The sequence below is a fragment of the Pipistrellus kuhlii genome, unplaced genomic scaffold, assembly GCF_014108245.1.
Source record: "Pipistrellus kuhlii isolate mPipKuh1 unplaced genomic scaffold, mPipKuh1.p scaffold_m20_p_7, whole genome shotgun sequence".
In the NCBI taxonomy this organism is placed as follows: domain Eukaryota; kingdom Metazoa; phylum Chordata; class Mammalia; order Chiroptera; family Vespertilionidae; genus Pipistrellus; species Pipistrellus kuhlii.
In genome coordinates, this window is record NW_023425573.1 from 31,673,861 (window position 1) to 31,686,330 (window position 12,470).

At 36.3% G+C, this 12,470-nt stretch overlaps 1 protein-coding gene across 3 annotated transcripts in view; it reads left to right on the plus strand.

The window, feature by feature from the left end:
- Positions 1 to 12,470, plus strand: part of PDE1A (phosphodiesterase 1A) — a 229,912-nt gene that overhangs the window by 178,384 nt on the left and 39,058 nt on the right. For all 3 annotated transcript variants that reach the window (XM_036421948.2, XM_036421945.2, XM_036421947.2), the window contains 3 exons: positions 4,247 to 4,313; positions 7,052 to 7,168; positions 8,793 to 8,933. In XM_036421948.2, coding sequence (XP_036277841.1) covers positions 4,247 to 4,313; positions 7,052 to 7,168; positions 8,793 to 8,933 — 325 coding nt within the window. The remainder of the gene's footprint in view (positions 1 to 4,246; positions 4,314 to 7,051; positions 7,169 to 8,792; positions 8,934 to 12,470) is intronic.

The window sequence follows — 12,470 nt, forward strand, 5'->3', positions numbered from 1 at the left end:
TTACTTTTCTGCCTGGGAAACAAGATGTTCCAACACTAAAACTATGAAAAGACTTGAAATAAACATGTTACAACTAACCATGTTGAAAACTAGTTATTAGAAATTCTTTAGAATAAAATATAATTACATTGTTTTAATTTCTATATGAAAAGATTATTTTAACAGTTTTGAGACAAATAAAACTGAGGAACAGAGAAATTTGTCAATGTGCTCAAAATTAAATTGAAGGGAAATCATATCATTTTAAATCTTCTGACATCTCTAGCCATTACCTCTAATGAACAGTATAAGCTTTAATTTTCTTCTGTTGAGGGAAGAATGGGAAATAGACTTGGGCTTCTAAAACATGAAAATGAGAATACATTGTAAACAATATTCAACATGTCACCTGAAACTAATATAAAATAATACTGAATATAAACTGTAATTGAAAAATAATTAAAAAAGGAAGTATTCAGTGTGACTTAAAAAATATATTATAGCCACTCACTTAAAGTTTCCAGGATCTTTGTTGTGTCTGTGTTACCCAAAATAAAAACCACTCAGTGACTACTCAACTTATTTAGAATATTTATTAATCATATCTTATTGGCTTTCATAAAAGAATCATCATAATAAGCAATTTGACTAGTTTGGTGAGGTGACACCCTCCTACACACACACACACACACACACACACACACACACACGCACACACCCTTTGTACATAAACTGGTCCCAACCCTGCTTGGTGAGTCCAGAATCTGAAACAGGGAGACAGGAGAGAAAGAATTTCTATAACAATATTCCTCATTTTAAGACAACTTAGGCAAGTGTGTGATAGCTATTGATTTTTTTCATAACATCAAATTCAAAAGAAATAGTAGTTCAGAAAGTCAGTGAAAAATCACAGAGACTATGTTTTGATTTACTGAATCAATGTGTATTTTGTCTTTTTAAAGAAAATGCTACAGAACTTGGCAAACTGAAAAGAAATACAAACTGTGAACGTAAACCAAATACATTTCCATTTCCATTCAGTAGCAGATTAAGAAGAATTCTATAAAATATATTGACATGCTAAATTTTTTTTTTTGTGCTACTCAAAATACTTAATTGAATAGCCTTTGGAAATATCAAAATGTACTTAAGATCACTAAATTAATAGGCAGTCCTGAAGAAAGCAATGTGCTACAAACATTTGAAAATAAAGTCTTTTTTATTACCCTTGAATTCCCATTAGTAAATGCATACAAATAGTGGGATATGCTTATCTTGAGTTTTAAAAAATAATCATCTTTGATCTTGAAAGTTAGAAAGTCTTCTTGAGCCTTCTCTCAAGCATCTTTCTTCAAATTCATTATCTCCGCAAGTGCTGGCAATTCACGCACCTCCTTGCACCCGGAGTCTGCTCCCTTTCTCATCTCCACTCCCCATCTTCCTTACCTGCCCTCAGGAGAGAAGGATGGCAACAGCTTCTGAACTGGGCTCCCCTCTGCCTCACTTGCCTTCTCTGGCTAAGTCATCTTATTGTGCTGTTTTAAAATAGAAACTAGTTCCTGTCCCTCATAAGCTTAATATTACCTGTTGGTTTTCCTTTTCGCTTGGATTTAGAGAATTTTTGTATGATGGTTTTGCAGGATTAGCAATCTCCCGCCTTCCCCTCCGCCCTCCACGCTCATCCTTTTTTACCTGCTTGACTGAATGTCTATACCAGTCTGGTTTCAACTCCATGAACATCCCTAAACTCCTTTCTTCTTTGAGGTCCTTAATCCTGACATTTCCTCTTTCAGAAATGATTTCCCCACCCTTTTTATCATTTTAGCCAGCCCTTTTATCTTTCCAGACCAATCTGTGTACTGTTCATGACTTTCTCTACCCCAAAATGGGTAGTTTACCTCATAGCATTTACCGCTGTAATTACATAATCTTTCTTATTCATTTTTCCTCTCCACCACTGACTAAATCTCATTAAAGTAGCAACTATATTTTTCTTATCTGCTATTAAAAAAATCTGGTGCCTAGCACAGTGTCTGGAATAAATAGTTGTGTTTTAAGTTTTGAGTTACATTTTGTAACTATAGTCAAAACTTTCAAAAATAACCCACCGTATTTCCAGCTGGACTTTCGTCACTTGTAAGAGCCCCGGAAATCCATTATTCTTTTTGAGCAACTTGCCATACATAAACTACTTACTCGAGTGTGAGGCAACTGCATTAATCTCTCCCACACTCATTCTGATTCCAGGATGAGTTATCTCACTTTCCTACTTCTAATTTTTTATCTCAACATTTTACTTTCAATTATAGGGTTAGGAAATGATAATGGGAAATTTTCTCTATCAATTTGGAGGGGGAATCTTCATTTTTGTCTTCCTTTACATTCCATATAAATGAGAATATATACGGATATTTCTTTCTTAATCTATTGTACGTCTAAGAAACTTAATAGCACTGGAGTTCCTACTGGGCCCAGGGAGTCCTAGAGAACATTAAGCATTGGAATCAAGAGTATTTGCTGCAGAGTAATGAGAATAAAAATGTTAACACTAATTATGACTTTCTTATATCGAGTACTTATTGTATTATGCTAGGCGTTTATAGAATAGTATGTACTCTTCACAGAAATCTTGTAGCTATTCTCTTTTTATGGACGAGTGACATTAAATAGTTTCCCAAAGGCACAGAGCTAGTGAGTGGCTAACAAGCTATTCAAGGCATGTGTTCTCGGTGCTACATCATGCTATTAGGTCAAACTGTTTTAATATTTCTTAATTTGTAAGACTTATTATACCTATTGATTTTTATATTGACCTTTCCCCCCTGATCCATCACCCTTTCATTTCTCCTATACTTTAATTTTTTAATTTAAAAAAATTTTTTTTTAATTTTAATTTTAATTTTTATTTTTTTAGTAATAATGACTAGAAAAACTATGTTTCCTTAGGAGAAAAAAACTAATAAATATAATTGTTGACAATAATTATTTTCTGGCTCTTTTGTAATGTAGTTAGTAGTTTCCTTGCCCTGCAAGATTTGAATAATTATCTGCTTAATGAAGCAATTGGTATAGGTATTTTTATTTATAAACTATTCTGAAATCTTCCAACAGAATAGAGCATGCAGATAATATTTTTATTATAATTGATCACCTACATTCAAAAATTACTTAAAGTCATTTACAATAAACATAACTGGAAAATAAAGTAGCATCTCTGTCATTAAAGGGAGGGTGCTTTATCAAGAAAAACTAGGGTAGATGTAAATATAAACAATATTTTAATTCTGATATTCAAGAAGTCAAGATTTAAAAGGAAAACATGCTAAATTACTTGGCTTTTATGATCTTTTAAAAAAGATAGCTTTTACATAGAAAATGGGTACTATGTCTTAAGGATTGTTGATATAGTATAAATTAAATAAAAAGATTGATATTTTGCATATTTGCAATAATTATTGTCAATAATGATATTTTGTATAGTGGTTTTATAGAAGATGCAGAATATTTTTCACATTACTTTTTCTTATATTCAACCCTAATATAAATTAATAATATAATTATTAAATAATGGTTTTGTCTGATTTGGTTTTTGATGGACATCTCGGATTGCCCAATGAAAGATGGAAAAGCCAACAAATTACTGATTAATAAAAATATTTTTATAAAAATAGAAATAACTTTGTTCTTTCTGGATAATTTTTCTTAAATGATATTAAATGACAATTTGAACAACCTTAAACAATTTTTGTCAATATTGTTTCCACCGATATTCTAAACTTAAAAAAAAAATACTGTGCAGATTTTTATGATACTACACATTCCATTCCATAATTTCCATTTTGTAGGGGAAAAAAATCTATGAGCTATTTTAATGACATTCAACCTCCACACTGAAACTTTTGGTACAAAATGAACATAAAACAAAACTATTCTGCTGTCAGTGATATGGTGACATGCTAGAAAGTGTTGTTGTTGCATATCCCAAAGACAGTCCCTTTTAGTAAGATGAAATTAAGGCAAAGGTATCTTTACTTGGGAACTAAAATCAATAAGACTTCAGATTGCAGTTATAAGTAAACAAAATAGTATTGGCATCTGTCACATTGTAGAGCTTAATAAAGGGTGACTGTAGTTATTTCATTGTTGTCACAAAGGCAGCCTGTAACTACTGACAAAAGGTGAACTAGTTAAAAGTAATCTTTCCCCTTATATTTATATTGAGTAAATGATACATATGCATATATACATACTTATTTTTCTTTTTTAGGATGTACAGAAAGTCCTATCACATGGTTGGTTTGGCATATCCAGAAGCTGTGATAGTAACATTAAAGGTGAAATAATTTCAATTATTTTAGTTTTCCGAATAGTTATGTTTTTAAATCTTCTTAAAATTGTCAGAGGAAATGAAAATAGGTCTTTGTTGCAGTTTACGTATTGGTATGTAAAAAATATTTTAACCATTTTACAAAATGTCACATGTTCCAAATTACGACTCATTTAAGACTTACTTGAGGATTGATTTTCACTAACAAACTATATCAATGCATATGCGTGTGTGATCACACATGTGTGATTTTTTTCCTATGCTTTATTTACATGGATCTTGAATTCAATTTTGACAGCACCAAGACTTGTCTGAATATACATATTTGGTTTTATATAAGTTATAGAAAAGTTGAATGCATTATAAAAAGATGTTTCAGTAAAAAACTTATATGGAATAAAGTTGTCCAGAATTTTAGGTCTGAAAAGATTTATAAAAAGTAAGAAAATTAAGAAAGAAAACAACAACAACAACAAAAATCTGTCTTTCTTGTCTCTTCTTTTCCTATGGCTGCTCTAGTCTGAGACCCAATTGCAGTATTAAAATATTTAATGTGTTAGAAATGCTTATGTCTCAAAACTCTGAAGAGGAAAGGTTTTGGCTCATTTACTTGTCTCCAGTGTGTGTGTGTGTGTGTGTGTGTGTGTGTGCGCGTGCGCTGTTCCTAGCCATTATTTCTACAAAAGCATTTGAAAGCTCATTAATTCAACATTCCTTATTTTTTTTCTATCACTTAATATGGGTGGAAGAATTTCAACTTTGTCTTCTCTAAGTCTTAAGGTGGTTTTCCTGTACTAACCAAGAAGTTAAGTGATATATTAAATGACTTTAGTAGCTTAAATTTATATTGCTTTCCTTTGTCCTTTGATTTCCTTTTATATATCCCCTTGCATTGGTTTTTTTTTTTTTGCTACATATTAGATGTTAATCTTATTAATTTAAAAATATAGCTTGTTTTTCTTAGATGCTTTTTTATCGTTATGTTTCTAAATCTGATATAGCAATTATTGTATAGCTGAAATGTCACATTAATAGGATATAATTACCCAGCTTTTGAGAGTTTTTTATTTCCTCAACTATGGGAAAGTATATTATTTATTTTAAGAACCTGTGCTTAGAAACTAATTAACAAAATATTCAAGTATGAGAGAATATAAATGTTTTTCTAAAATAAACTATAGAAAAAAACAGGTTGAGGGAAGAATCAATAAAGAATATTTTTACTTAATTATTATTTCCTGAGATACCTCCTTATTTTCTTTGCTTTCAATCTGACAAGTAAAAGCCAAGCATCTGCATTTGTTTACAAAGGTAACCTTCATTGTTGATGAAAATCCCCAAGAAATGGAGAACTAGCCTTTTACCCAGTGGGAAACCCCTAATGGGAACTGTAAACAGCAGCCTTGTCACAGTCTGAACTGATTCTTCTGTGTTGGCTTTGGAATTTGATAAAAGATTTGTTGGCTTCCTTTGAGCTTGACTGATGGTAAAATGCCTTCTAATAGAACTTTTGGAGACTTGCATTTGACAGAAGATAAACCAAATGTTTAGGGATCAAACTAGCGCCAAGTGCAATGACTGTAACAAAGGTGCACACGCAGTTCAGTAAATATTTCTTCGGGTCTTTCCAAGTGATTCAAAAGACCATTTGAAGTTATTGCTCTTTTTCAAAAGAACTAAGTTTAAAAGAGACTGTTAGAATGCCTTTTATTAGATGTTTTAGATTAGTTTCAGTTGGCCTCCATAAAATGTGTTAGGTGAGTGAAGCTCTAACCATAGCCTGCTCACATTCAAAACGGATGCATAGGTTCAAGGTTGTCTGCTTACTTACTTAAATTAAACCTGCAGTGCATGCAATCAGACCTTCTTGGCTAACAGTTTTTCATAATCATTAGTACTGAGTTTGTTGCATTTCTTTAGGGTTCTTAATTTCAGTGATTTGAAGTGTGAGCTTCGTTGCTGGGGCTCAAACTTTACAATGAAACTTCCCTAGGATGTATGGGATTGACATCACCGGCCACAAGGCCATTTCAGGTTTTTTTGCCCTGGAATTACCTAAGCAAAACCATGCATCAGCAGGCGGTGCTTTCCTAGAATACCCCTTTCCCAGAAGTCTGACCTCTTCCTTCCTGAGGGAATTGCCTGAAATGCCAAAATTACCATCCTTCTCCTCCTCAATCAAAAGACCCACTTCCTTTATCTCCCCATCTTTCCCTGGAGGAAAGTAGGAAGGTAGTATATACTTGCATTTGAAAAGAAGATATAAAAATATCAGAGATTTAAATCAAATTACTAAATTCTATGGTGGAATTTCAAGCAATGTAGCAGGTGGGTGGGTGGGAAAAAGAAATTTGGGCTGTCTTCCTTTTACCCCTCAATTAACATCACCTACATAACTTGCAAGATGAGGCCCACTCTGGGGAAATTATTTTGGGTATAAATTTGGAGCAAGATTTAAGATCAGAGAAGTATTAAAGTGTTATCAGGCTTATTGTACCTTTTGATTACCTTGGGGTTAAGGAGACAATCTTACCCCTAAATTAAGCCTTATGGCCTCACTTTTGTAAACCATAGACACTAAGTGGTCCTGTCATATCAGACACTGGTAAAAGTATAGTCTAATGTGCTGGTTTGAAATCTGCCTGGCTGGATGTATAATGCCTGATCTTTCCTTTAATTTTTCATAGAAAGAAACAAAACGGTATGAATTTGCCACCTGAAGTATTTACTCCTTTTTTTCTACAGGAAGTGGATAAATGGTCTTTTGATGTATTTGCCTTAAACGAAGCAAGTGGAGAACATAGCCTGAAGTTTATGATTTATGAACTGTTTACCAGATATGATCTTATCAACCGTTTCAAGGTGAGAAGCATGGAATAAAAGGGAAGTGCTCTTAGGATTAGTTATTTGAATAACAATGGAAATGCAGGACGTGGAGTCATTTAACCAGTGCTCTGGACAATGTTTCTAGTTGGCAGGTCACAGAGCGAGGGGAGGAGTTCATCACCTGAGATAGCCATCCTCCCCTACTCACTGACATAACTATATATCCACCTGGATCTCATGAATCCATTATAATGTCATTCTAATGACATACCAGCATCCTCCAGAATTACTCATAGGCGGCCATTTAGAGAGTGAAAGCTGTGTTTTAAAGGAATGTGATCTTCTGTGTTCCTGAGACACAGAAAGAACCCTTATTGTCAGCCTTCCCTCAACTATTAACGAAAAACGAAAGGGCTTCTAATTTAGTACTTCATTTAGAGCCATTTAAACAACAGGTTTGATCATTCTGCGGCTGTACCTTTCATCATTACTTATGGAATCATGCCATTTTTAGAGCTGAAAGGTACTGGTAGGACATTTATTTTAATGTCTTGTTTTGCCCTCCATGGGGAGCTCTTGTGTACCCACCTGATACGGGTGGAAGTGGAGTTCTTGGGGTGCCCTGGGAAAAAGGAATTTTCTGAGGCCCCTGTGGGAGGTTGAGGTATTGTGGAAAGCTTTATTGATGATATAAAATTAAGAGGTTTCCCTTCCAAGATCCCATCTCCCTCTGTCTCGCCGTGGAAGAAGTCCAATCTTGGCCTCAGTGGAGCTGGGATTGAAGCCACTGCCCAGAGGCTCCACTCCATACGAAAGCACCGTCCAGCTTAGCATCTGGCTAGCTTAGCTTGTGTTCTCAGCTGCAGTCCATTGCGTGTGGGGTCCACATGGCCAAGGCAGCTGCTGGAGGCCTCATGGCGGGTGAGTGCAGGTCAGGGAGCAAGAGAGTGCAAGGGAGCAGGAACAACGCAAAAGAGAGAGAGAATTCTTTTTCTGGGGATTATAACTGGGAGTTTAACCAATTAACCCTTCAAGATTTCACACTATACAGTAGCTCTAGATAATTATCTTTTTCCCAGGTTAGACTGACAGGCAAGTACCTCTCTTCTGGCAACCCAACTTTACCGCTCAGGCCCTGTCTCCTCCAGGAGGGGGAGGGAGGGGTGTTAATCCCCTTGGAGGGACAGTGCTCTGATTCTGTGGGGTGGGAAGCTGTAGCTTCCTGGTGATGCTGCCCAGATGACCATGTTTATAATATCTGGCCTCCCCTTTGCTCTTTCTCTATTATTAATGTTAATAAACTAGCTAATTATGTTGAGACAGTATTACAGATGGAAAAACTAGACTTCACCAATCCTAACAGGTGAACTCTACTCTTTTAAGAACTAGCCTTCTGACTTGACTCTGGAAGATATAAACCTTTAAAGACAACAGTATGGGTAAGACTGCTATTTCATCTACCTTAGTTAAACACTTGGGGGTTATAATCCTTATCAGGATTGAAAGCCAACAGGTTGAAGGAGTGGTTTTTGAGAATAGTCCACATTTGAACTTCAAGATTCTAACTCACTCATGTGTCCTCTCCCTAAAATTGTTGTGTTCATATTGATTTAGAACTGCTCTTTTGGTAAAATATAATCATAATTATTACTTTCCACAGATTCCTGTTTCTTGCCTAATTGCCTTTGCAGAAGCTTTAGAAGTTGGTTACAGCAAGTACAAAAATCCTTATCACAATCTGATCCACGCAGCTGATGTCACTCAAACTGTACATTGCATCATGCTTCATACTGGTATCATGGTAAGAACGGCTTTGTAACTGAAGTTTGTTGGTTTAATGAATAATTGATAACATACATTTTTCAAAAAGTATTTTAACTTAGTGGGGGGGGGGGGGGGGCGCGGAGAGAAGATACCCAGAGGCAAATGAAAATATACTGTGAGTTTTCCAAAATTTGGACTATTGAACATTTTTATTTATAAATTCACTTTCCCATAGTAATAAAAAAATTATCTAAAGGAAAAGTCTTTGGAATAAAAGTTAGTTACAGTGCTCTTCTCTTATATCATCATGTTCTTCTAAACTGCCTCAGCACAACTCTCTTTCACATACATTGCTAATCACAATCAAATCCTAATGAGTATTTGAGAAATTTATTCCTGTTTGTCTTTCTAGAATATGTGCATGTGCACACAAATATATTCACACTCACAGACATTCTTTTAAAGCTCTTCTAATTTCAAAGGCTTCATGGTCATGGCTGTTTCCTGAACTCTTTGCTTTCACCTGGTCTGATATGCATGGCAATTACTGTGATAAGCAAAGTGCCCCTGACAGCTGTCAGTGCTGCTGCACTCGCAGAAATTGCTTTGACTTCTTCTTGATTAGAACCGCTTACTTTTTCCTTTCTAGGGCCTTGCTCTTGAAACTGATAGTGAGGTGGCATACATTTTAAGTATTTTGCATTTCCTTTTTTTCTGAATTCTGTGGCTTTGAAAAAGTTAACTGAAAAATAGAATATTTAAGATTTACTCTTTAATGAAAACAACTGATTGAGCTTCCTCAGAACAAGATAGAATAGAAAGTAAGCCTACTTTAGTATGATAAAAAAATCTGCTTAACTTTGAAGTATAATGCAAAGATGTATTCTATTTATGCTGGGGGGAATTTAATCAGAATTTTAAAAATATGATTCTGCTTAAGTCCTTTTTTTTGTCACAAATGTGAAGGGAGCTAAAAAAAAAAGAGTGTCCTATTTCAGCTTCAGGACAGAGGTTCTGAAGGTGAGACTGAAGAGCTGAGGGATGTTGTATTGGTGGGGAAATAGAGAAATCCAAATACACAGTGTGACTATATCCTCAGACTTGCAAGGAAGATTCCTTCCAGGTTACACAAGTCATACCACCTTCTCTGGAAGGCTGAGGCCATCTGCCCCCCCCCCCCTGGCACAACTCCTATGGAGTACAAGCTAGTAAAGATGGCTCAGTCACTTTTTGAAGGGACAGTGACTTACTAATTATAAATATAATTTCCTGTTAGCAAGTTTTGAGAACTTGTTTATGATTTTACTCATCTTTTAGCAAAAAAAATATTAGTGGGTTCTTTGCTTATCCCTTACTTTGGTCATTACAAAAAACAAACAAACAAATAAATAAAAATAACCTGGCGGGACTGTCAGTGTTGTCCTGGATCTGGAAAGTACATTTGAACTAGAGGGAGTAAGGAGAAATGTTATGATGGACGGTGAAAGGAAAAGCAAAATAAATTTACAAGTTTGTTGACTATTTGGTCAAAACTAGGTGACACTGCCAGCTTGTCCGTTTCTGGAAAGTTATTTTAAAAGACTTTTCTTTCGATGAACAAAGTAATGACAGGTGAATGTTAACTTCCATCCATATAGTACATGTGTTGGTTTTTTAAAACAAACAACAAAAAAAGCATTAAAATGTATCACCTTGGTGTTCTGGTGGATGTGCTGCTGTCTCAGAACGGTCTTATCGGTGTGACATTAAGGAGCGCTCCAGGGGCAGCCAGCACTGTCAGTGATGAGTGCAGCCTGGCACCGAGTGTTCGGGGGACCATTGCCTGAAAGGCACCGCGCCTGTCCTTCAGTTTGTGAATGTCACGTGGACACCCTGGGGGCGGGCCGTGCAGAGGAGAGCGGGTGCTAGGACATGCGCTGCCTCCCTCTCTCTTTTGTCCTTTGGCTGATGTGTATCCCTGAGCCACAGGGACCGTGGTCGTGGTGTGCGCAGCTCAGGCCTTTTGCTGAAGAGCAAATGCTTCCCTGAGGGCTGCCCCCGCCACCTCCAAATGTCTCTGAACATGAAATCAGGCGCATTGGCAGGGGGACGCTTGCCTCTGGTGGCTGCTGGCCCTGAGTTCTCGGTAACACTAAGAGCAGAAGGAAAGGAGATGACTTGAAATCTATTTCCTTTGGAAACTGTAGTCCATGTACTACATCCAGAAATAGCCTCCCACACATCGAAATTACTCATTTTTCTCCAAGCAATCTATAGAAAACTTGCCATTATATTTCTATCCTACAAACTGTATGGAAATTCTGATCTCAGAAATGGCTTCCCGGACAGCACTGTTTGGAAGAGTGGAAAGAGTGTGGGCTCCTGAGGCCATCAGGCCTGGGTCCGAAACACTGGCCCATGATCCGAGCTTGTTTGCTCTCTACTTTGGTTCCTTTGTCACTAAAGTGCAATTAATAATACTGAGCATCTTGTAGTATGACAATGAGGAATCAATGATATCATATGTGTAAAGCACCTAACCTAGTTCCTGAAATATAGTCGCTATTAGCCCATTCACTAATATTAGTAAAAATCATTAATTTATTATTACTATTACTACGGATTCTTGCACTGGTGGGATCCCTTGGCCTGGCCTGTGGGGATTGGGCCGAAACTGGCTCTCTAAAATCTCTCAAAGGGTCCGGGATTGTGAGAGGGAGTAGGCCAGGCTGAGGGACCCCACCGGTGCAGGATCAGGGCCCGGGTGGGACAGCAGAAGGGCTCCAGGGCATATCCAGACCATCTTGCCTGGTCCTGATCAGTAGGACCCCAGCAGCAAGCTAACTTACTAGTTGGAGGGCCTGACCCCTGGTGGTCAGTGCACATCATAGTGACTGGTCAAGTGGTCGAACACTTAGCATATTAGACTTTTATTATATAGGATGATGATGATGATTATTATTATTATTATAATATACTCACTTGCCATACTGGGCAAATTATAGAAAATTATCTGTCTATTCAAAGGCATCGAGAAAAAAGTGCTCAGCCCTATAATTTATGATAAAAGAGTTGTTAATTATGGTCTTTGGTCACAGCAGGAATTAATAGGTCAATGTGATTTTCTGATGTGAAATTCTCCCAGCCTTAGACATACGTTTTCTCTCTCTCTCTCTCCCACTTCCTCCTTTACTCCCCTTCTCTCTCCCTTCTTCCTCCTTCCCTCTCTCTCTCATGGAATAATTCAGTTAGAAAATTAACATCATGCATCTTAAATCAAAGCTCTATTAATGTTTAGTCATCAAGATATCTGGTTAAATTGTCTAGAACTTCTGCTTTTGAAACTTTAGAAGAATTTATTCAGCACATTACCTCCCTTGAGTAATGAATGCTGTTGTTATACATAGAAGAAATATTGTAATTTGTGGAAGGAACAGAAATTGGAATTGGACAGATATTGATTTGAATCCCTGCTCTGCCACTTGAGAACTAGGTGATCTTGGGAAGTTTAGGATTCAGTTTTGTTTTCTGCCAAATAGGGATAAAAATATTTGCCTACTAATCTAATTAAAAATTCAATTAATGTTAGTTCCTT